A 25,295-nucleotide genomic window follows, 5' to 3' on the forward strand; every position below is an offset into this window, starting at 1 on the left:
GGCTTTGTGCTAGACAAGATTCTACCAATCGAATTGCATCCCCAGGCCCTGACTACATCCTTCTACCTTCCCCAGGAAACTACATAATCCTTCCCTCAGGAAACCTTCAGATTCTGAATGTGTCCTCTAAGGATAAGGGATCCTACAAATGTGCCGCCTATAACCCTGTCACCAGTGAACTGAAGGTTGAGCCCACTGGCCGGAAGCTCCTTGTGAGTCGTAAGTATTTGCCAGGATGCTGGTGGCTTGGGAAGGAAGAGTCCCCACAGGCCTACCTCAGGCAGCATTGGCAAAGGAAAGCTCAGCACGGTTTTCAGTCCTGGTTTTATTTATTTAATTATTTATTTAAACGTTAAATTTATTTTTTTTTATGCATGGGTATTTATTTGCCTGCATGTATGTTAATGCACAAGGTACATACCTGGTGCCCATAAAGGCCAGAAGAAGCACTCATATCCCTTGGAAGTAGACACACAGATGGTTGTAAGCTTTAATGTGAATGCTAGGAATAGAATCTGAGCCCTCTGGAAAAGCAGCCAGCACCCTTAACCACTGAGTTATATATATTTCTGCCCATTGGTGTGTTATGGAGTAGTCCTATGTCTGTTATTATTGTAGTTTTTAAAGATTTATTTATTTTATGTGTGTGTGAGTTTTGCTTACATGCATGTATATGCACCATGTGTGTGCCTGGTGCCCAAGGAGTGTATGAGATCCAGGCACGTGACTTATGGATGTTGTGAGCCAGCATGTGGGAGTTGGGGACTAGACCTGGGTCCTCTGAAAAAGCAGCAAACTGTTGAGCTATCTTTCTGGCCCCCATTTTTTAACATTAAAAAAAAAAAACATAACAATCTTACAGCAGTGCTAAACAAAGTGGTGGTTAACTGTGGAAACCAAGAGATGCTGTGCTTTCTATCCAGTGTGACAAAAGCCGTGGTAGCTGAAGAAGAGCATAGTGGCTTTAGACTCAAAACCCCTATGTTTCCAAAATGCCAAAAAAAAAAAAAAAATCCAAAATATTCTTATTTAGGCTCTCAGAGAAAAATGATTTTGCTATGCATAGGGCCTCGCCACACAAGGGAGAATTGGAAGCAGCAGTTCCCCGTGGTGTTCACAGCCCAGACAAGGGGAAGGGTGGACACGAGTCATTTCTGATGTTATTTTGTTTCCCTTCCTTTCCCAGGTCCTTCCTCGGATGGCTTTCACATTCTTCACCCTGCTCTTTCTCAGGCATTAGCTGTCCTTCCTCACAGCCCCGTTACCTTGGAGTGTGTGGTGAGTGGGGTTCCCGCCTCACAAGTGTATTGGCTGAAGGACGGTCAGGATGCCGTGGCAGGAAGCAACTGGAGAAGGCTGTACTCTCATCTGGCCACAGCTAGTATCGACCCAGCGGATTCGGGGAACTATTCCTGTGTGGTGGGCAACAAGTCCGGAGATGTGAAACACGTCACTTACATGGTCAATGTACTGGGTAAGGTCTTTCTTATTCAAAATGGGGTTTCATTTCAAATAGGGTCATTTTCCTAGTCTAACTGGTGTTTGAAGGATATTTGTGAGCGGAAAATGAGACATAGACTATTAAGAACTAGCCACATCAGTAGCCAGAACTGGGTTCATTTCTGCAAAGGGATGCTGAGTGGACTGTATCTCTGGGTGGCATAGAACATTTGGCATAATGTGTCCTTGGGCCCTCATCCTCACTACATGCAAAGATGGGAGAGTGGTGCACATGTGGTATGTGCGTGTGTGTGTGTGTGTGTGTGTGTGTGTATGCATGTGTGTATTCGTTGGTGTTAGACCCATATAATGGGTTGACCCATGTAAAAAAGCAGACTCTAATATAGTAGCCACATATTTATTTATTCTGCTGGTGAAAGTTAAAAGTAGATCTCACAGTGTTTCTTGACCACAGCAGACAGAAGGATGTAAATAAAAAACACGGAGATTTCACTACCCAGTGCTAGAGGCAGATTCTCCTTATGTGTGTTACATGTGCCTGCTTTATTGTCAGAGCATGCTTCTCTGTGTCTTATGTGATTCTTACACATGTCTGTTTTATTTTCAGAGCATGCGTCAATTTCTAAAGGGCTGCACGATCAGAAGGTGTCCCTGGGGGCCACCGTACAATTTACCTGTGATGTTCATGGGAACCCAGCCCCCAACCGCACCTGGTTTCATAACGCACAGCCTATCCACCCCTCCTCACGGCATCTCACTGAAGGAAACGTGCTGAAGATCACCGGGGTTGTCATGGAAGATTCTGGGTTATATCAGTGCGTAGCAGACAATGGCATTGGATTCATGCAGTCGACTGGGAGACTTCAAATTGAACAAGGTGTGCTTGTAGGTCATGTAATCACAAGAAATTTGACTTCATAGGCAGGCTTTTTCAGTAATTAGAAATGAAGTCATGTTTTTGAAAGAAAATAATCCTGTGACTGTCTGAGAACTGGGTTTGTTTTCCATGGTCCTTTGTAGTGACAGACTGGGATTTCCATGATGAAGCCACCTCACTTAATCAAGCTCATAGAAAACATTGTTTTGGGATAGATAGATAGATAGATAGATAGGTGGCTTAATGGTTAACAGCATTGGCTGAGAGCACCTGTATGACAGTTCACAACCATGTACACTCTAGCCTCAGGGCATCCAATGCTTTCTTTGTGCTACGTGGGCAGCAGACATACATAGATATACATGCAGACAAAGCACCACACACATAACACAATTTTAATGAAAAACTTGTGTCTAGGCTGTAAGTATAGCCCCAGTGGAATAGCATGTGTGATTGACTGGGTTCCTGTAGGCCCTAAATAATACACTGTTGCAAAATATGCATCTTAAACACTTTCTAAAGGTATATAGTAAAGTCTACAGTCTCTCTCACCCTCCCATCCCCACCGCCAGCCAACAGCTAGTCTTTTCTTTAGAACCAACTGGTTTTATCAGTTCCTTAAATAAACTTCAGTGCACACATACAAGAATTATACACTACAAGTGTGTGTATGTGTATGTGTGTATTTTGATTGTCTTTTAAAGGTGTAAATCATGCTAGAAGTGTTTCCTTTAAAACGTTTGCTTAACTATAGTTAGAATTTCTTCTCATATGATACACCAAACCATATTTTTATTCTTTAAGATAAATGGCTGCTTACAATTTCATTTTATACTTGCAGTCATTTGACTAGCATCTTGTTGATAACTGTTAGAGATATGATGAACTTTCAATTTTTGTCGTATGTGTGAGTGTCTCCAAAAGAAACTCCTAGAAGTGATCTTGTAGATTAAACCTATGTATACATTAGAAATTTTAATAGATACTATTGACTTTCTCTTCATAATTATCATGAGTTCATACTTTCGTGAGCATTTTGTATGCTGTTTCTTCACATTCTCACTAAAACATAGTAGGGATCAATGTGTGTGTGTGTGTGTGTGTGTGTGTGTGTGTGTGTGTGTGTGTGTGTACACATGTGTTCATGGAGGTTGAAGTTAGGTGTCTTGCTGAATTCTTGTATGTTTTGAACCTGAAATTCATTCATTGAGCTAAGCTGGCTGGGCAGTGACCTTTGGGGATCTGTCTCCTTAGCCCCATTCCCTGCACTGGGCTTGCAGATACTAAGTACCCACCCACACCCAGCCTTCACGTGGGTGGCAGGGATCCAATCTCATCCTCGTAATGACTTTGCCAACTAGGTTGTCTCCCAAACCCACCTTTTTTCACATTTTTATTTCCCCCAATCTTTGAACTCTTTTTTTTTTTTTTTTTTTGGTTTTTCGAGACAGGGTTTCTCTGTGTAGCCCTGGCTGTCCTGGAACTCACTTTGTAGACCAGGCTGTCCTCGAACTCAGAAATCCGCCTGCCTCTGCCTCTCGAGTGCTGCGATTAAAGGCACCACGCCCGGTGCCAATCTTTGAACTCTTATGAGGAAAAAAAAATACTTTTTAGTCTGTACTTCTTTTATTTTGGGTAAAATTAGGCATCTTCCCATATGTTTGCAAGACATTTAGACTTACTTCTTTACATATTAACTGTCCTTTTGCCCATTTGAAAATTTAAGTCTGGGGTATTTCCCTTAATGATTTATAATAGGGAACTTATTCGTGGTGCAAGTTTTAAATATTTCAAAGTTCAGAGCATCCGTGTGAGACAACACCTCTTTGATGTTAGTGTGACAAATTTAGAAGTTAATAATAAAAACAAACATTTTAAAGAAAATGATCATGCATTTGGAAACATTAAATTACACTTCAAAACATAGTGAAAGCTTAAAATACTTTAAGCTGAATGGCGATGAAAATGCAACAGATAGATGTCTTAGTTACTGTTACTATTGCTGCGAAGAAACACGGTGAGCAAAAGCAAGTTGGGGAGGAAAGGGTTGATATCTCCCACAGTTCCATGTTAACAGTTCATCAAAGCAGTGAGGGCAGGAACTCAAGGGCAGGAGTCTGGAGGCAGGAGGTGATGCAGAGGCCATGGAGGCTGCTGCTTCCTGGCTTGCTCCACATGGCTTGCTCAGCCCGCCCTCTTATAGAACCCAGGACCACCAATCCAGGTGGCCCTACCCAGACTGGGCTGGACCTGCCCCATCAATCACTAAGAAAATGCCTTTCAGCTGGATCTTATGGAAGCATTTTCTCAATTGAGGGTCCCTCCTCTCAGATGACTCTAGCTTGTGTCAAGGTGACATAAAACTAGTCAGAACAATCCATCGTGCCCTATGGGAAGATGACCAATGTGCAATTTAGGACTTTTACAGCCTTATGTGCTTACCAAAGAAAACAAGTAAAGTTGAAAATTATTGAGTAAATCAAAGGAACATTAGATTGGAAGAAGTCAGAAGACAGGAGAAGCAAAGCCAAGAGCAGAAAGCATCTAAGAAAAGAAAGGTAGAGTGCAAGGTAAAAAGCGTAGAAATTGGTTCCTGGTAATGTCTAATCCAGTGGCCCGATCTCTGGTAAACTCAAGTAAAAAGGCGGAGATAAAGGGACAGTATTAAGGGAAGGAAATTGTAAGTCTCAATATAAAAAGTATTAAAGTAATTGATAGGACAACAGATTACTACTATAATCAGCTGTGGTGTTAGCTCTGACCACTAAAGACTTGAGATGATCAGTTTAGAAGGAAGAAAGCTTTATTGAGCTCACAGCTTCAGACATGGTCACTTGGGCCTGTTGCTTTGGGCCTATGGCAGGCAGTATAGAGAGAGCATCATGGCTGAAGTAAGTCTAGAGGAGACCTGCTTAGGTCATGGCTTGGAAGCAGAGGGACAGAAAGGGGGCAAGTTTCCAGTCTCCCCTCAAAGGACACACCCCTGGAGACCTAACTCCTTTTTCAACTAGGCCCCATCTTGTTAAAATGTCGTTATCACTCAAGTAGCCTGGCAGCCTGTTGACCAAGCTTTCAACTCATAGGCTTTTGTGGGGAACTCCAGATTTGGATTATAACATGGGCAAATTCTAAGGGAAAATAGAACTTAGCAAAGCTGACTTAAAGTAAATAAAAAACCGAAGTAGGTTGTTTTTTTTTTTTTTTTTTTTCCTACAGCTATGGCAGAAATTGAATTAGGAGTTAAGTTTTTCCCACAAAGGAAACATCAGGCCAGATGGTTTTGTAGAGTAGTAGACCTTTCCAGATATTACACAACTCTCCCAAAGAGAAGGGGAAATGGAAAGTCTCTAGTCAGTATAATCTGAAGTCCAAAATCACAGAAAGATGGGGTCAGAAAATGAACTAAAGGCAGGTCTTATTTTTGTGAACATAGGTATAAGAATCATAAATAATGTATCATTAAGCCAGGAATGTATAGAAAATACATACCTTGCTGAAGCACATATTTCAGAAGTCTGCCATAAAATGTATTGCTCACCCTATTTACTGTATAAAGGAGAGAAAAAACATGATTAGCTCATTAGAAGTAGGAAAAAATGAGATAAATCTATGTTAGTCAGAAAAATGGAAATAGAACTTGATAAAAGGTATCTAGCAAAGACTTAGATAAAACATCTCTTACCGTGAAAATGTGTGAGAAAACCCAGCCAGTACAGAAAGACACAAAGAAATTAGAAGGAAGTAATTCAAACAGTTATTAATTTATAGTCAGTATTGCCATTGTATAATATCCAAAGTGCTTGCTAGCTCTTATTTATATATTTTATTATTAAAATAGTAATATTTAGCAAGAAGCTAGGTGAAGACCTAAATAAGCACAAATAATTAGCCTTTCTGTATACCAGCAACAAACAAAATATTATTTAAAAGTCTCTTGCATATTGGTAACAAAGTCATATATGAAGATACATTCTAGGTTATGGATAGCAACATTTGGAATTATATGGTAATCTGGTCTTTTCAGACTTTTTCTGTAGATTTATGCTACTCCAGTTAGAATCTTACCAGAATATTTTGAAGACCTGGGCTCTACTGGCACCTGCCAATAACACCAGGACTTGGAAGGTAGAGGCAGGGGAATCAGGAGTTCAGGGCCATCCTTTGCTTTGTAATTATTTTGAGTCTATCCTGGATTATATGAGAATGCATGCATCTCCGTGTGTGTGATGTGCCTGTGCATGTTCGTGTGCCTAGGCATGTGCGTGCGTGCGTGTGTGTGTGTGTGTGTGTGTGTGTGTGTGTGTGCGTGCGCGCGTATATACCCATGAGAAAAATGATCTAAAAGTTTATAAGTGTAAGCAGAGGCTCCAGAATAACTAGAGTATTCTAAAGGCATGGGGAACTTGCTGTAAACATAAAGAGCCAGTAATAATTTCCAATGCATTATACTGCTGCAGGAACAAATAGACGCCTTGACATGACAGAGTATGACAAAAGTCTCTAGACGGAAAGGACTAAATGGACTGGCGTTGTGTACTCCATGGGGGAGGATATCTGTTTCAAGTTTTGACTTGAATTAATTAATCATCAGAGTGGAGTAGAAAGTAAAATTGAATATCTAACTCACATAGTACATAAAGATAGATTCACAAGGGAAGGTTTTTGAGGGATATGTTGGAGGGAACCTGTTTGACCTGTGAGTCAGTGTTTTAGCAGGTCACGGATGGCATTTATGAATGGCACATAGACCTGCCAAGCAATGTACTGCTTCTTCAGTCCTCAGGGACATACACGTTCTAGCCAGCGAGAGCTGTACCCATTCATGTGGGAAAATTCAGAAACCATTGAAAATCCAGTGTTCTTGGATTCATCAGAGATGGCAAATAGGTCTAGAGAGAAAGAAATTCTCTGGAAAAAAATGTCTTCTGTGTTGACCAATATTTTATTGTGGCATTACTTAAAAATCCCTCCAGAAAATACCAGGACCAGGAGGGAAGACTTAGTGCCATTTTGATTTAGAAACAAAATGGTGTTCATGTCCATGATAAAATATATATACACACATATATATATATGTCAAATTGCATTTAAGACAGATTTTTTTTCTCTCTCTCAGACTTTATCTAATGAGATTTCACCAGAACTGACCGTTTTCTTGAACGAATATTATGTAGTTTTATGTTTCTTTACCTCTTTCATGTGATGTGTGTACTTACCCTTCTGTATTTACAGCAGTCTAGTAGGCACAGTACACCTACTGGAATCTCAGTAGATTTGTTTATATACACTCCTTCCAGGAGGACAGGAAGTCTATGTAGGAAATTTGATGAATCTACAACTATGAAAAATTCTACTTTTTAAAAATTACACAGTGTAATCTGAGTGTGGGCACTCCTTTAATCCCTGAATTCAGGGGCAGCCTGGTCCACAGAGCAAGTTCCATGATAACCAGGGTCACATAGAAAAACCTCTTTTTCACACAGCTCCCCTCGCACACAAAAATTATACAGAACATCCTGCATGGCTTGGTGCTGGAGCCCTGAGGGGGTGGCGAGGGAATGAAGAAAGGGCAGGCACACATAAACACATTCGGAAAAGCTGGCATTGCATGGGCTGTGCCCACTCTACTGTAGGACACCTAGCTGACCTCAGGAGGAGGATTTCCGGGGAGCAAACTCAGGCTATGGTCATCCCAGAGGCCAAAGCTGCTACTGTTTGTGTTTTGCACGCATTGTCAGTATTCACATGGGTACCAGAGCAAGGCTTTGCCAGTACCCTGAGCCTAACTCACCTGGGAACGCTTTGCAAATTCCTATGGGGTTTTAGGAATTGAGGTCCTTGTCAGTAACTTGTCAGGACTTCACCCTCCCCTTACACATTTACTTGGGGGCTTTCTCTGCTTCTCAGAATTATGGTTTTTTTTTTTTAATGTATATGTGTGTGTGTATATATATATATGTGGAGGTCAAAGGAGAACTTGTGAAAGTTAGCTTTCTTGCAATCATGTGTGTTGCAGGGATGGAACCCTGTCATTAGGATTGAAGGCACGTGCCTGTGTGGGCTCTGAAACATTCTGCTTCCAGTTGTCAGTTCTACAGGGTAAAAGTTGAGGACAGAGCTAATCAGAAAGGGGATATCTTTGCGGTATCATTTCTGCAGTAGGATGAAGTTACTTTGCAAGGCAGATGCTATCATATTCCTAGTTTTGATTATGTAAATTGTGTTTCTTATAGACAGTGGACGGAAGCCTGTTATAGTCACTGCACCAGCAAACATAGAGGTGATGGATGGAGACTTCGTGACTTTGTCTTGTAATGCCACTGGAGTGCCTGTCCCAGTCATTCATTGGTACGGCCGCCATGGATTGATAACCAGCCATCCATCTCAGGTCCTTAGGTCCAAACCCCGAAAGTCCCACCTGTTCCGGCCTGGGGACCTGGACCTGGAACCTGTCTACCTCATCATGTCCCAAGCTGGCTCGAGCTCTCTGTCTATTCAGGCAGTCACTCTGGAGCATGCTGGGAAATATACTTGTGAAGCTACAAACAAACATGGCAGCACACAGTCAGAAGCATTCCTCACAGTTGGTGAGTCATTTTCAGCATTTTTTTTCCTCAGTAGAACAGTATCCTTTTGTAGTAGGGGAAAAGATGTTTTGAAAGGTCATTTTAATGGATGTATGTTTTCCCTGTGGCAATGAAATGCAGGACCATGTTTGGGGGTATTTTGCTGTATGGGAACCAGGTGGGCCTTGGTCTCCATTTCACATTTAATTCTTAGGAATGAGCTCAAAATATAGTCTGTCTGTGTTATTAATGACTTGGGGTTTTGAAGTTACTGAAGAGGTTTTTTCACCTAGTTTTTGGAGGAGAACATAAGAAGCAAGATTCAAAGTCTGAAGGGTTAGCATGTATCGACAAGAGACTTAGGGTCCTATCAGATTCCCGTATATGGCTACCTCAGTTATCTTTCTAGTGGGATATGTAATGGTATTTATATTCCATTGCTTTGGCATGATGATGACTTTGCAGTTACACATGATGTCTGAAGTACTCCGATTCTGACCTCCTGTCAGGGGGCGTGTCCAACAGCGTTCCCCAATGTTAAGGCAGTGCATGGTGGAGTGGTTTATTAAGCTGGTTAGTTATTAGTTAGTTGTCAGTCAGCTGTGTAGATTGTTGCTGTGTTTGACTGCTGAGATGTAGGGTTTCCAGTACTGTTTTAGTATGGGGACACTGAGGTTCCTGCCTTAGACACTCTTCCAGGGCTTTAAGTGACCTTTTTCTTCCCGGGCCCTCTGATGTCTCCTCTGGTTATAGAGCCTGTGGGATCCAGGTCAGTGTGTATCCTGGAGTTCATGTTCATCTCTCTGGATAGTGGCTCTGGGCTCCAGAGTTCCCTGCTTTAGTTAGTTCCCAGGCCCCGCTCTCCTGGGTGTTCTTGCCTGTCCTGTCCTCCATAGATGTCCTTAAAGCAGAGAGGAGCCTTGGGTGGTCTTGGCAGAAAAGTACTGGTGCTAGAGTTGGCTGTTAACATTGCTGTTTGTTTGCTCTCATAAACAAGGAGTCTCTAGCTCTGGATAAAGCTAGAGGCTAGAAGAGAAGTGTGCAGAATCTAGGGACCTGCATTCTCCTATGTGAATGTGCTATGTGATGCCTGTTAGAGTGGTTCACTGTGTGGACATGAAGTCTGTAGGCTGTGCTGCAATAATGCAGTGTGCCAACCAGAGGCCAGCTGCTGAACACTGCTTCTTCTGATGTGGCTAATGTCCTGTTCATAGGATTCATATGCAAGTCCAAGAGGCCAGGACAGGAAAGCTCTTACAATGGTGTCTGGTAATAGAAAACATTTTATAAATTTAACATATTAGGTTATGAGTATTGCTGTCTAATTACAGATAAATTATCGTTATTCGCCGGGTGTGGTGGTGCTCGCCTTTAATCCCAGCACTCGGGAGGCAGAGGCAGGCGGATTTCTGAGTTCGAGGCCAGCCTGGTCTACAAAGTGAGTTCCAGGACGGCCAGGGCTACACAGAGAAACCCTGTCTCGAAAAACCAAAAAAAAAAAAAAAAAAAAAAATTATCGTTATTCATTGTGGCAATGTGGTTATTCATTGTGGCAGGAAGAGGTAGTTATTGACTTTAATAACTTTAGTTTCAGGTAGAGACAGTTGAGTATTATTGAATTTAGATAAATATACATATATATATATCTAAATATATATATATATATATATATCTAAATATATATATATATATATATATATATATATATATATATATGTATATATTCCTCCAACTGGGCAAATAAGAATGGCACAGTTTAGTATTATTAGCTGCTAGCAGCTCTGTAGGAGATGCCTGGGTAGAACTTAGCAGGCACATGATTATTTTATGCAAATGTACAGCAGTACAAAGAGATATAGATGTAGACAGAACTAGTTATTTTTTCTTTCTCATTTTAAATATGAGAAACCTGAAACACTTAAATTTCATTATCTAACTTGCTTAGATTAGATCTTTAACATTCCCTGCTCCAGAATCCTGTCCCAGTAAATGCCACGTTAATGAGCAATAACCCGTTAGCTACAGCCTACCCACCTGGGCTTTTCCTATGTTCTAGAAGATTTAAGACCTGGTTGAGTCTATTAAAGCTCAAATAGTACACAGTAGTGTATTTCTCTGCATAGAAACTCGAGCCTCATTAAACTCTAGCATTACCGTCAGTTCCTTTGTTTATTATGGGGAGGGTAAGCTATAGCTGAAAGTGGGTGACAACTCCTTCTCCCTTCTTTCCAGAGACCTTGAGCTTTTGAGGACCTGGATGTATAGTATTATAGAGTTGAGTTGTATCTGCTCCAAACTTAGATGGGGGCTGGGCTAGGTTCCCTGCAGTGTGGTGTGGGTGTGAGCAGTCACATGGGGACATGTTGGTCAGGTATAGTTGCATTTCACATTATATTAGTTTGTGCTCAGACTTATTAAGTTCAGTAACATTGTTACATTTTTTTTTCCTAATTCAAAAGCAGTCTACCTTTCAGCTGAGGGGGGTAGGGGAATGGTTCATGCTTGGAATTGACAGTTGGGAGACTGAGGCAGGAATATTGCTACAAGGTCAAGGCTAGCCCAGACTGCGGAGTAAGAACCTGTCTCAAAGAACCAAAGCGAAGCAAATCTTTCCTTAAAATAATAAAAAAAAAGTAGGACATGAAGCTGGGAGAGAGATGAGTGGGGGCACTAAGAATTGGAGGGTGTGGGAGGTAGTGATGGACCAATGGGATCAAACACAATGTATAATGTAAATGTGGAATTTACAAAAAATAAACATTATTTTTAAGATACAGAACTAGAATTCTGCCTGCCTTATAGAGTTCTTTTGGAAGGCAAACTGAGATAGAGATACTATTCATGAGCACTTGAAAATCTAGACAGCCCCCAATTGAAGATGAGTCCACTTAAAATTTTTTCCATTTAAAACATTGATATGAAAGCGATGCACATGCAGTAGAAACAACTCTTTGAATTTTGGCCTTTTCCTGGGCTAGCAAGAAGAGCTTTGTACTCTGACACTGGGCAGTAGCAGTGAGCTGTTCCTCCCAGTCAACCATTCCAGACAAGGGGGATGTAGCTGCTATCGTGTGCTGTTGCTAAATGACGGTGTCCAATGGGTTGGGAATATTAAATGTATGTTTTCAACTTAATATTTTTAATTGATGGATGAGTTTATTGGGATAAAATGAAGAGCATGCCTGTGGCCCAGATCTTTAAACAGTATCTACTATAATTTTTAAATTATGTACTATTGCAAAATGTTGCAAATTGTTATGAAATATATATTTGTGACAGTAGAGATTACTTAGCTTTCCCCGTTTTGAAAGTTGCGGCAGGCTGCCTTGCACCTGGAGTAACAGAAAGGGAGTCGTGATGCTCTTTCAGCAGGCAGGCTGCGGAATGGTGTTCTTCTTATACTTCTTTATAAACTGAGGCATGTGGTATGGGAACTCTTTTGTGGCCAGATACCACTTCCCAGTGGTCAGCTGCCGGGGCGATCCAGGAAACTACTAATGAAACAAGAGTCCTTCCCCACTATCAGGCCACAGCTACTCCCCTCTGGTTGGAGCTGGTTTTTCAGCCCCAGCAGGCACAATATTCACCCCGAGTGTCTACTCCTCTCTGACTCACTAGGTAAACATGGCTCCTTCCAGGAGCAATATTTTCAAGTTGTCTCAGTGAACTTAATTAGTTTTCTTCTGCACTGCTTCACACTGGCTTCTTGTTTTCTTTGGTGGAGGATGATTCGAGGACATTCTCTCATAAGCTAACAGAGACCTGACCTTACACTGTTAGTCTGGGTCTTGTGGGATTTTTGTTAATGTGTTGTGGTTCTAAAAATCACACCCACTTCTTTTTAGCAGAATTCTGACCTCATTGTAGAGGTAACCGTCGTGTGTTGTAGTCTCTGTAGTGTCCCCATGTCATGCCTTCCCCTTCCTTCTCGAAGGAGTGAATAATGGGGACCTTTTGTTGCAGGTATCAATAGCACCAGAGAGGAGCCAAGCTGTCAGTCCTTAAGCTGTATTACACTGGCAGTCTGTGTGTCTGTCTCCACCGAGCTCTCGCACCTTCCCCGTTCTTCCCACAGCTGCCTGCTAACATTCTGAGTTTTGAAACTCTGTCTCCTCATCTGCAAAGCAGAAGGAAGCACTCCTTCTCCACCTGAAAACTGAATGAGATTATTTATATTAAATATCTTGTACAGTTCTTGGTATAAAAGTGTGCTCAGTAGTTTTGAATATTTGAATCCTTTTCTTAAAAGTCAAGTACATTATTTTTACCTTCCTCTGTATATTCTAAATGCTGTTGGAAGTAGGTGTTAAGACTTAGCTATCTTTAGTCTGGCAATTTTTAAGTGATATTTTAATTCATTGAGAACTTTATACCATTTATTTTGAACATAACTACCCTCCTTTCCCCAACTGTTCCCATAATGACCCTCTGTACCTTACCATCGTTTCCCACCCAACTTTGAGACTTTTTCCCCCTATCAAGTGCAGTTTGTGTTGCCCAGATAGCTTTGGGAGTGGGATCTACCCTGGTTTGTGGTTTACCTACTAGAGGCCACACCATTAAGGAAAAGCAAGTCTTCCTCTCCCATGGCAGCAGCTCCTTGGCTAGTGGTAGGATTTTGTTTTACTTTCTCTATGCTGGGATTTCATCTGGTCACTTTACATCTACAGTCAAAAAGCAGAGAGAGAGAGAGAGAGAGAGAGAGAGAGAGAGAGAGAGAGAGAGAGGAAAGCTGGTGCCCAGCTGGCTTTCTCCTTTTCTTTTTCAGCCCAGGACCAGGTCTCCACTGTAATTAATGCAGCCTAGAAAGCGCCTCATGAACGTGCCCAGAGGCATGATTAGAAATTCCTGTCCAGATGACCCATCATAAGTAGGGTACCTGTTGATGAGTACTGATCGCCTGAAAGATTAGTGACACAGACCCTTTGCTATTTTGTTCCGTCCTATTCTATTACATTAGCTACATGCAGCTGGGCTGTTCTTTCTTGTGCTTGTTTGCTTGGAGTTAGTAATTTGTAACTTGGCTATAGTCAGCCAAAGTGGCTTTATTCTCCTGTGGACTATTGTAGAAATGCTACCTCATCTCCATCTCTGTTTGGGAAATCTCTACATTAAGACCAGCTGGCGGGGCTGGTGAGATGGCTCAGTGGGTAAGAGCACCCGACTGCTCTTCCGAAGGTCCAGAGTTCAAATCCCAGCAACCACATGGTGGCTCACAACCATCCGTAATGAGATCTGGCGCCCTCTTCTGGAGTGTCTGAAGACAGCTACAGTGTACTTACATATAATAAATAAAATCTAAAAAAAAAAAAAAAAAAAAAAAAAAAGACCAGCTGGCACATGCCTGTGTGGTGACCAAAGCCTAAGACAAAGTGTAAGCCAATGAACCAGGACTTCCTAAGGCTTAGGCTGAGATGCAGGGCAGGAGGGTACTGTGTAAGTGGGAATTCTGGGAAGGAACTTTGGAAACTAGCTTCCCAGAGGGTGTGAGAGCAATGCTGACCATTAAAACCCAACCCAACCCAACCCAAACAAAAAACAAAAAACTATCACATTTATTTATTGTGCGTGTGGGGAGGGGCCTACATGTGGAGGTCAGAGGGCAACTCGAAGGAGTTGGTTCTAGCCTATTCTGTAGGTTCTAGAGATAGGACTCAGGTTGTCATGAGTGGTAGCAGGTGCCAGCCTCTTTGTTCACAGTGATGTTCCATTCCATTCACTGTCCATTGTGCTAAACTCACCAAGTCTTTTTACATTGAGTTAGTAAATTGTTACTGCAAAACTTCAGTATTAATGCAGAGCTAGGTAAAAATAAAAGTCTGCTCACCAGCATCATGCACGCTACTGGTTCCCCAAACAACCCCTTTGCTTTCCAATGAGCAGACAGATTGACAGTAGACATCAGAGGTCACTCTGAACAAATCGGTGAAATGTCACTTGTTTTAAGTTCTCAGACTCGCATTTGCTCCTAATGTCAGCATGGGCGCAGATATTAAGTGGGTAGAAGATGCTGGAAAAGTAAACTCCTTTAAGCAGTCTCCCCTTATTCCTCTCCCCCTCTGTGCAGTTCCTTTCGAGACAAACACAAAGGCAGAGTCAGTCACACCTTCTGAAGTGTCTCAGAATGATGAGCGAGACCCACGAGATGGCTCAGAGTCCAGCCTGCTGAACTTGTTTCCAGTGAAGGTGCATCCCAGTGGAGTGGAATTGCCAGCAGAGAAAAATGCCTCGGTCCCCGATGCTCCTAACATACTGAGCCCCCCACAGACTCACATGCCAGACACGTACAACCTGGTGTGGAGGGCAGGGAGGGATGGCGGAATGCCCATCAACGCCTATTTCGTGAAGTACCGAAAGGTAATCCATTTCCTGTTCTCATTCCTTAACCCTGGGTATGTGTGAGACATTTGCTCATTATGTTTTCCATTTGTGGTAGAGTAGAAAGTGAGAGTGTTCTGGAATAAGTCTGTCAGAGGTATCTTCACTAGTCATTCAGGATTGCCAGATCATAGGATATCTGTAAGGATGGAGTATAAATAATTTTTTTCCCAAGTCAAAGTCTAATCCAAAGTAACCGTAACATTTTTTCCTTCCTCCCTCCCTCCTCCTCTCTCTCCCTTCTTCCCTCCTTCCCACCCTGTGCTGGAACTCAAGGTTTCAAGCTAGGCTAGTGATTTGCCTGAGGTCTGCCTCTGGCCTCCATCACTTACCATTTTCTATCAAACCTCTTGTTTTAATCTACTGGGCATCAAACTCTGTAAGCTACTTTGAAAACTGTAATTCTGCTGTTTGCTAAGGTTGTAGAATACTCATCAAATAATTCCTGTTGGGGCAAGGTCCTCTGACATCATCTGTGACCATTGCATTGTAGGCTGGCCTCTTACTAGTACCAGAATCTTAAATGGTTTGGTTATTTATTTGGTCATGCTCGGGCCTCTGTGTGTTAATTCTTTGGGTGATAGATATTTCCTCTGCAGGCTTATACTAAAGCAAAATTCAAAAGCTCCTCTTACAATCTTAATGAGATTAATACATTTCACAAGATGAAGGGCATTGTATCTCTTGCTCATGTTAACAGATCACTTCTAGAATTAGATGCTCCTCTAGAATTAGATGCAAGCTACTTTCTGTGTAATTGGGAAGACATGTTTTCTGCCCTCCGTCTCTCATGATTCTGATTTCTCTTGAGCAGCTGGACGATGGTAGTGGTGCAGTGGGCAGCTGGCACACAGTTCGTGTCCCAGGGAGTGAAAATGAGCTGCATCTAACTGAGCTGGAGCCATCAAGTCTCTATGAAGTTTTGATGGTGGCTAGAAGTGCAGTTGGTGAAGGACAGCCTGCCATGCTTACCTTCCGGACCAGCAAAGGTGAGTGTCATCTTCTGTCAGAGTGAACTGGCTACTTAACGCCACTTTACTTGTGAGAATTTGTGAGGATTCCTATTGGATAGTAGAAATCCTAAGCTATAAATCTATGAGCTATGCATACTCTAGCACCTTTTGGTGGGGGAGCTACATTTAGGTAGCTTTATTATTGATTCCAGTGTAATATTCCGTACATATTTTTGGAAGTGCAGGATGAGCAGCATTTAGATGGCTGAGGCAGGGGAATGAGTGACAGTCAGGTTGAGATCCAGCAGTGGAGCATACACTCTGATGAAAAGGTCAAGAAACAACTGTAGACAAAATTCAGTTCGGTCCTGGGATTTTTCGACACTGACGGTGCACTGGGCAGTGTAGACAATAGACAAAGCTGATCCTCACGGAGCTCATGGTCCAGGTGGGAGGAGCCTAAGTTCTAAGTATGTTAGGGGACGGTGTTAACAAAGAACTAACTTCAGGGGTAGAGTTACTGTAAGGAGGTAGCCAGTGATGTGTTCAGTATTAGTCAGCAGCAAGATGTTTAAAGAGGGGGAAGTTGAAGGTCTCTATACATCAGGGGGGTGTTCGTTCCTGGCAGATCGACTGGGGTCCACCAAGGCATGAAGAATGATGTGCTGAGTGTGTGCACCAGGAACACCAAAGGGCCGCTGCGATGTGTGTGTGTGTGTGTGTGTGTATGTATGTGACAGTGTGCCTCGGTGACACGACACTCTGTGGAACTTGCCATGCCTTTGCTGGTGACACCTCATGAGCTATGAAAAGATGGAACATTTGGGCCAGAGTTATGGAGTCAGGAGTAGTGGAAGAGGGTAGGGTAGGGAAAAACAGAATAACATGAGTCGTACCATGACAGAAGTGTTCCTGGTGAGCATCTGGAGAGGGGAGTCCAGGTGGAGAAGGCTATGCCCAGGTGGCCCACATAAAGGAAAATGCTTCAGGGATGGAGAGGGGAACCCTGAAGAAGCCAGTGCTAGAAGAGAAATGGCCTCTGGAGACTTACATGGGTGCATTTGGTGACTTTGGGAAATGACCTTCACTACTCACTATCCATCAGAAATGAGTACTTCTCATTTTAAATGAATCGTCAGTCAAGTTTTCACTACAAGGTCTTAGTTATTCATAGTCTGACCTATAACCACCGAATAGCTGTTTCAGTTTAAAAACTAGAAAACAGCAAAGAACCAGCTTCATTTTTGCTTGTTAAAATGTTAAAATTCGTATGTTATTTTCTGTGGAACAGCTTTAACAGAAACTTTCTTTTCTTTTTTTAGATTTATTTATTTATTTTATGTATATGAGTACACTGTAGTTGTCTCCAGACATACCAGAAGAGGGCGTCAGATCACATTGTAGATGGTTGTGAGCCACCATGTGGCTGCTGGGAATTGAACTCAGGTCCTTTGGAAGAGGAGTCAGTGCTCTTAACCACTGAGCCATCTCACCAGCCCTAACAGAAACTTCTTAATTATAATTATTATTTTGGAATGAATATGTGCATCGAAAGGAAAATGGGCTAATCAGAGCCTCTGCTCAGGTCGTCATTCAGATTTTCTGCTCTGATTGTTTTAATAGTTAAGGTTCTCTAGAGGAAGAGAACCAGTGTAGGCACATAGACACATAGACGTGGCTGTAGACACACAGACACAGACAGAGACAGACAGAGACAGAGACAGACAGAGACAGAGATAAGGACATAGAGACCGACATGGACATAGATGGGCATAGACAAGGATATAGACAACCTGGAAGATTTCTGGAGAGCTGTGGTTCTCAGTCAGTGTCAGACGCTGACAACACTGGAATGAACAGCAGTCACAGGATGAATTCACTCAGCAGCAACAGGGAAGCTGCCTGAGCAAACCTGGACTGCCAGCAGCCTCAGGGTGGGCCTTCCAGCTTCTCACAGGATGCTCCATTCTCAGCTGATTCTAACTTGTGGCAAGCTTACATCAAATCCAACCATCACGTGTGTCAATTAAAGTAGTACCACAAAGGCACAGTTAAGCGTTCTCTTAACAGTACTAGAGAAAGACAAAGCGTTTGTCCTACTTCCTGACACGAGCTTCGTATAAGGGAGATGCTGTGTTTAGACACAGGCACATGCATCTTCATGGCTACTTATGTTTCATCGTAATTTTTGTTTTTATTTTGCACATATAAGCTTATTGCTTTTTAAAAAATACTTTACAGAAAAAATGGCATCATCAAAAAACACCCAGGCCTCCTTTCCGCCTATGGGCGCCCCCAAGCGGCCTGTTACTGCAGAGGCTTCCAACAGCAATTTTGGAGTTGTGCTTACGGATTCCTCCAGGCATAGTGGAGGTAAAGAATCTTCATCTTGTTTGTTTATCAATGTCACTGTCCTGTTTCACTGTGGGGGAGGGGAGGATAGGGACATAGTTATAAAGGTTGTGTTCTATCCTGCATAGCTATTTTTTTTATATGTGTGTGTATATGTGGTGTATGTGCGTGTGTGCCTGTGTTTGGGCACATGTAAGTGGGTGTGTGTCGGTGTGTCTGTATGTGTGTGTCTGTTTGTGTGTGTATTCGGTTGTGTATGTGTGTGTCTCTGTGTGTGTCTAGGTGTGTGTAATGTTGGGGATTAAACCCAGGGCCATATGCACGCTAGGCAAGTGCTGTACCACTAAGTTACATGTCCTGCCTTCAAGCCACTTTTTGGAATTATGCTAACATGGGACATGTCGAGAACATTTAACATTTACTACTATGATCTACAAGTTTCCATGCTTCCCTCCTGTTTTTTATAGTTTACCATGAACTGATATCAAACAAAACAGATCCTAGTACTCTGAGCTGCCCTCTCCAGTGGCGTGAACCTTCCTTACCTGAGGAGCCTCTCTTCAGAGCTGCTTGTCAGTTACTTAAACACACTGCTATGAGAACACCTGCAGTACGAGAGTAAAGTCGACCCCTCAAAGGCGAATACTCTACTGTTTACTTAACCCGACATGTAGGAGGCACTAGCTGCCAGCACAGCAGGGATGAGATAACCCTTGATCTCAAGGATTTTCAGTACAGTGGGTGATACAGACATCTGCATACACACCAGTGAGCTGACTGCTAAAAAGAAGAGACAGCTGAGCCCATAGCAACAGAGTGGATCGTATGCACAGGCACACAGTGACAGCCAGCTCGTCCATTCTGCCTATGCTTACATTCCTGGTATTCTGGAACTGATGGAGGGATACCCAGCTCACCCACTAGGTACAAAGGAGGGAATATCATGGTTTGTACAACTGCTTGGCACTTGAGTTAAGCCTCAGCAGCGAAGAATGATACCTCATATAGCAGACGGACAGATGGTGCCAGGCACTCAGGGTAGAGATTAGATTTTGTTTGCTGTGACTCATTGCTGGTAGGGATGATGGCAGTATAAGGCACAGGCAGGTGCCCATGTCTTCTATGATACTTCTGTGAGGACACTTACTGCCTCACAGCCCAAGGACTCACATGGTGAAGAGATACCCCAGGGTCATGGTTCCCCAGGGCAGGTTCCTTTATTACACTTGGGTCTGTTGACTCCTATGATTTCCCCAAATGCTGGAAACTTGACTGTACAATTTGTGGTAGTGGGGGGACTGCATTCACGTTACCCCCTCAAAAAAAAAACCTCTAAAAGAGGTTCTTTCTTTAAGAGTTTTCTTCTCTTAGAGAAGAAGAAATGAGAAAGATATACCTAGAAAATATGAAGATGACTTTAATGTATGGAGGAGGAGGGGCGGGGACAGCTGAGGTTAGGGTAATAGAATCTGTGTTGAATGAGAGGGAAGAAGCTTGGGTGCGGGCAGCAAGGAAGCATTTACAAGAGGCATGGATGGTAAAAGATTGTAGGTGAAGATTATGAGTCTGGACTTCTCCGGGCTGAAATATACGTATGGAATTATTTGCTTGCTGGTTATAACAGCTTCACGAGGAGGAGATCATGTCTGCTTTCCACGCTCCCAGGTTTCAGTGTGTAGACAGTGGCCGGCCGAGCTGCTGTTGGAGCCCACGTTGTTTTCGGTGCAGCTGCTATTGTTGCAGAGTCATTATGTGTTGGTCTCTGTAGACATGTTCTCCTCAGTAACGTTCCCTTCCTGTTTGACCTGTGGCATTTGGTGAGTGTGCGCCTTGCACAGTCACCCTGAGAAAGGCCTTTGATTTCCTGTAAAGATCTGCATTAACCTTTCTGCCCGTTCTGTTTCCATTGCTTTCTAGTGGAAAACAATACAGTAAGTATCACCCACAGTTGCCTGCTAATGCTTTCTCCTGCTTATCCCTTAAGCCATTTGTCTTGTAAAACACCCTGGTCTTCTGTGTACAAATACCGATAGGCCTCCTTCCTTAGTGTCTTCACCAATACTGTGGCATTGGGGCCCAGGCTGCCCTTCCATGTCCACTTCAAAACTCAACTGGCTGCACACCAAAAGGCCTACTGGCCTGCTGAGAACTGGATTCCACAGGATTCCCAGGCAGCTGATGGGGAGGTAGGGAGGCAGGGTGGCAGTTTACTGGGGTGCGTGTAACTATTGTGTAGGCCATCCTCGTGGGACACAGGAAGGAAGCCAGTAACGACCACTAGACTGCTGGTTCAGAGAGGGAAGCTAGGCCCCTGATTTAAATGCAGGTGACCTCAGTCCCAGTGGTTCCACCTGCCACAGGGTCTAGGCCTAACATGTCACATAGGACAGCACCGTGCTCGGCAGTGCTCCTTGCAAGCTTTTGGACATGATCCTCTGACTGACTTTTCTGTGTCATCGTCTTTCTGTGGCACTGTTTCTGTCTTCCTCACATCTTCTCCCTCCCTTGTTACCTTATTAGTATTGATTTTGACATATTGTATCCATGCATGCACTGACAGGCGTTGTTTCCAATCAGCAATTCCTGAGACCTTGGGGCGCCTGTTAAAGGAAAGTAATAGCAACAATGTAATAATCAATCAGTAGGTTTTTGGCTTGGTTTATGCAACTTGGAAAGCATTTCAAATAAGAACACATTTGTGAGAATTGTTTATATGCCATAGCCAAAATCAAATAATTACTTGTGCACTGCTTTAGCCATAAATCTAAAATAAAAAAGCATAAACCATCACATTCATTAACTTTCCTTCTTTGTGAGTAAATTATATCTGTAATCATTTGACTTTTTCTTTCCTCCTTTCAGTTTCTTGTGTTTCCTTTCTTGTACATTTTATTTCCCATTAGCTTTTAGAGAGGACAGGGAGACAGGCTGTAATATTATTAGTGATGACAAAACACCAGGTCTGGAATTACCTACCCCTCAGAGCACTTTAGGTTATTCCTGTCTCTGACATCATGGTGACGGAAAAATAAGTGTTCCAATTTTCAGTCCCAGAGGCACCAGATCGACCTACTATCTCTATGGCATCGGAGAACTCAGTCTATGTCACCTGGATTCCCCGAGCAAATGGTGGCTCTCCCATCACCGCCTTCAAGGTGGAATATAAACGGATGAGAACTAGTGATTGGCTGGTAGCGGCTGAAGACATTCCTCCTTCCAAACTCTCTGTGGAAGTTCGTAGTTTAGAGCCAGGTAATAATGCTTTGTTGTTATTTGTTATGATAACAATTTTTTATTTTGAAGATAAAATATGAAAAAATAAGTTATATCAACTGTACCCATTCATGCACACTGTTTATATTTTGTTATATTTCTTTCCAGCCTTTTTTCCCTCAGTGTCTTTATATACCTTGGCATCTTGTCATAAATACAATTTCATATGCCTCATTTTATGTCTAACTTTGTAATGTATCATACTTTGCTTAACTTTTTTTTTTTTTTTTTTTTTTTGGTTTTTTGAGACAGGGTTTCTCTGTATAGCCCTGTCTGTCCTGGAACTCACTTTGTAGACCAGGCTGGCCTCGAACTCAGAAATCCGCCTGCCTCTGCCTCCTGAGTGCTGGGATTAAAGGCGTGCGCCACCACGCCCGGCTTGCATAACTATTCTTGTTGGCATTATTTTACTGGTGGAAATGGAAGCCAAGGCCCTGTCCATGCTAAGCATGCGCTCTACCACTGAGCTACATTTCCACCCCTTAACCAGTCTTCATTTCTAGATTTTAAATTGCTTCTCCAATCCCAATTCCCGAGTCTATTAAAAATATTATTTGTAAGAGAGAAAAACGTATAAATAAGCTTACACTTTTTGTTTGGGCTCATGGCCATTTTTGCTTTTGGAATCTTGAATATGCACAAGTGTTGTAGATGTCTGTGTCTAACTTAGTTGGGAGCAGGCAGCACTTTTAGATATGGGTGGAACCAAGTAACAGTTTCTGAGCTGCAAGCTTTCCAGCAGTTGTATTTGGGTGATGAGGAAACTTGGTTTAGAATTTTAATTTATTCTTTAGATGCATCATAGCCTTGTTACAATTTTTTTTTAAGTTACATGTGTTTTGTTTTTGTCCCATCCCCCAAGGTTCAATATACAAATTTAGGGTCATTGCTATCAACCATTACGGTGAGAGTTTTCGGAGTTCAGCATCCCGTCCTTACCAGGTGGCCGGCTTCCCAAATCGTTTTTCCAACCGCCCAATAACTGGACCTCATATCGCATACACAGAAGCTGTTAGCGACACTCAGATCATGCTGAAATGGACGGTATGTGACTGAACTCCTTCTTGGTGAGATTTCATGTCAGCAGTGTAGTGTTCTTATGGTGTGATGCTTGAAGCTGTTGAACATTTAACTGCAGAGAACTAGACAAGCAGTGAGGTTTGTCTGCAGCACATAAACTAAGAGACAGGGTTAAAATGGCACCACAGTTACTTCTGCTCTCATCCAAATGGTGCTAATTAACAGTTTATGCTTTATTCTCTTTGAACCAGTGTACATTTTTTGAAGCTAATGAAGTGTGTACCATTTTATTTTTATTTAGTTTTGTAGTAAGCTAATTGCTCAGATACCTTTGAATATCTCTGAATCAGGTTTTAAAAATGGTCACTACATATACTGCAAAACAAAGCAAGAAAAACGTTGCCATACAGATAGGGAAATTAGGACATCACTTTTATTTTTGCTTCTGACAAGTCTTTGCTTCTGTTTTCTAGTATATTCCATCAAGTAACAATAACACTCCCATTCAAGGATTCTATATCTATTACCGGCCAACGGACAGTGACAATGACAGTGACTACAAGAGAGACGTTGTGGAAGGTGAGTCTCTTGGTAAGATGGGGAGGTAGGCCAAACATCACAAACCTATCTTCACAGGCTAAGACTGAGTTAGGCATGAGCTGGTATATGCTGATGGATTTGTTCCCATGTAATCCAAATTTCCCAGTCTCCCCTCTCCTGCCACAGTGCCCTGATTTTGTTGCAGAAATAGTTATAATAAAAGTATGGAAGAGGATAATTTGTCAAAATCTGAAAAAGATTTTGACTTTTTTTTTTACTTTTTTAATGACCAGTGATCTGAATGTATAAATCCTTTGGAGCTTCTTACTAAATTAAAAAAAGAAAAAGTCTTGCTCAGTTTGTAGACCACTATACTTGCACGATTGCATATTCAGCATGCTACCCACCTTTAGAAATGTCGAGGAGTTGGAGTGTTTTGTAGAGGAAACAACAGCTGCCCAGGTGTGAAGGGTGTCAACACTGCTCCTTGGCTGCATTTCCAGTACAATCTCGAACGTTGCCTGTGGCCTGGTAGCCTCTGTGACCTACTAGCCCACGTCTTTCCCACAGCCATGCCTTTTCACAGGGGATGTTGACCCCAGCCTCGGGTCCTCGATGCAGGATAGTTCCTGCTGCCCACCTTTCCCCTTTCCTAATGCTTTGCGTGGGTATTCTCAGGCTCCTCTGTTGGAACTTTGTGTGCCCGTTCTCAGACCAGATTTTCCCCGAAGTTCTAACCCAAATTAAACCCTTTGTGCTTATTTCACAGCATTTAATCGAAGTCTAAATATATGAGTACGAGTATTTGAAATTACATAATTTTCTTACTAAATGTGAACTTAATTTAGATGTGGGATCTTTGTTCCCTCTGCTGGATTTCCAGCCCCTTCAATGGTGAGGCAATCAGTATTGGATGAGTTGACGGAAGTGTGAATGGAGCCCAAAAAAGCAATAGAGTGTCTGCGGATGGGTTGGAAATAGGAAGCAACATGAGAGCTGGGTTCAAACTGGCAGTCTTCTGTATGGGAGGGGAGCTGCTTCAGTCCAGACAGATGGTTATAAGGAAGTGATGGTTACAAGGAGGAGACTTTTCTTATATAAAAGTCTAGGTTCCCTCACAGGGTAAAAGGTTCCTTGGGTCTAGAAGCCTCGAGTATAAGCAGGATGCTCCATTCTTGGTACTATTTTAGATTGGGATTCTCGGTATTAGAGGAAAACGTCTTTCAATGTTTGTTGTTACTCCAGAAGTCTGACCTTTTGAGATAGTAAATGTCTTGGTTGGATGATCATGTGCTTCGTATGTGCCAAGCCCTGAGTTCTATCCTGTACATACATACATCCCTGAGTATACATATTTATACATGTGTATAAATACATATTGTAGCAAATCTTGTCAGAAAATTGCTTTGGGCCTAGGATTTACCTTATGACTTCCTGCCATTAAATAGTTTTTAAAAAATCAATTTAATTATGCTATCTCATATCAAATATTACAGCATTTTGGGGGATTTTATTTTTTATATTTATGAGTATTTTGATCACATGTGTATCACATGTATGCCTTGTACCTACAAAGGTCAGGGGAGGGCATCAGATCCCCTGGCACTGAAGTGTGGATAGTTAGTTGTAAGCTGCCATGTAGGTGCTGGAACCAAACCAGGTCCTCTAAAAAATGATCAAGTTTTCCTCATTGTTGATCGATCTTTCCAGCCCATGTAGGATTTCTTTTAGTACATATTCAATGGAGTTACTTTTGTAACATAATAAAAACTTTACAGACATGACTCTTTTTTGAATGAAAGAATGGTTCTTTCTCGTTTTCTGTAGCTTTCAGTGGCAAACTTGTTCTGTGCTCTCAGAAGTCAAGGTGGTAGC

General features: G+C 42.3%; 1 protein-coding gene across 4 annotated transcripts in view; it reads left to right on the forward strand.

Annotated features, from left to right (window-relative positions):
• Cdon (cell adhesion associated, oncogene regulated) overlaps window positions 1–25,295 on the forward strand; it is a 96,211-nt gene that overhangs the window by 42,322 nt on the left and 28,594 nt on the right. For all 4 annotated transcript variants that reach the window (XR_015048922.1, XM_085844519.1, XM_085844520.1 and 1 more), the window contains exons 5-14: window positions 76–219; window positions 1,187–1,474; window positions 2,069–2,338; window positions 8,572–8,925; window positions 14,972–15,261; window positions 16,097–16,271; window positions 18,477–18,608; window positions 21,636–21,839; window positions 22,723–22,904; window positions 23,354–23,459. Coding sequence is in view for 3 of the 4 variants with exons in the window: in XM_085844519.1 (XP_085700645.1) it covers window positions 76–219; window positions 1,187–1,474; window positions 2,069–2,338; window positions 8,572–8,925; window positions 14,972–15,261; window positions 16,097–16,271; window positions 18,477–18,608; window positions 21,636–21,839; window positions 22,723–22,904; window positions 23,354–23,459 (2,145 nt within the window). In the remaining variant the exon portion in view is untranslated. The remainder of the gene's footprint in view (window positions 1–75; window positions 220–1,186; window positions 1,475–2,068; window positions 2,339–8,571; window positions 8,926–14,971; window positions 15,262–16,096; window positions 16,272–18,476; window positions 18,609–21,635; window positions 21,840–22,722; window positions 22,905–23,353; window positions 23,460–25,295) is intronic.

Source organism: Mus caroli, unplaced genomic scaffold, assembly GCF_978045245.1.
Source record: "Mus caroli unplaced genomic scaffold, Mus_caroli_1 scaffold_11, whole genome shotgun sequence".
NCBI lineage: Eukaryota > Metazoa > Chordata > Mammalia > Rodentia > Muridae > Mus > Mus caroli.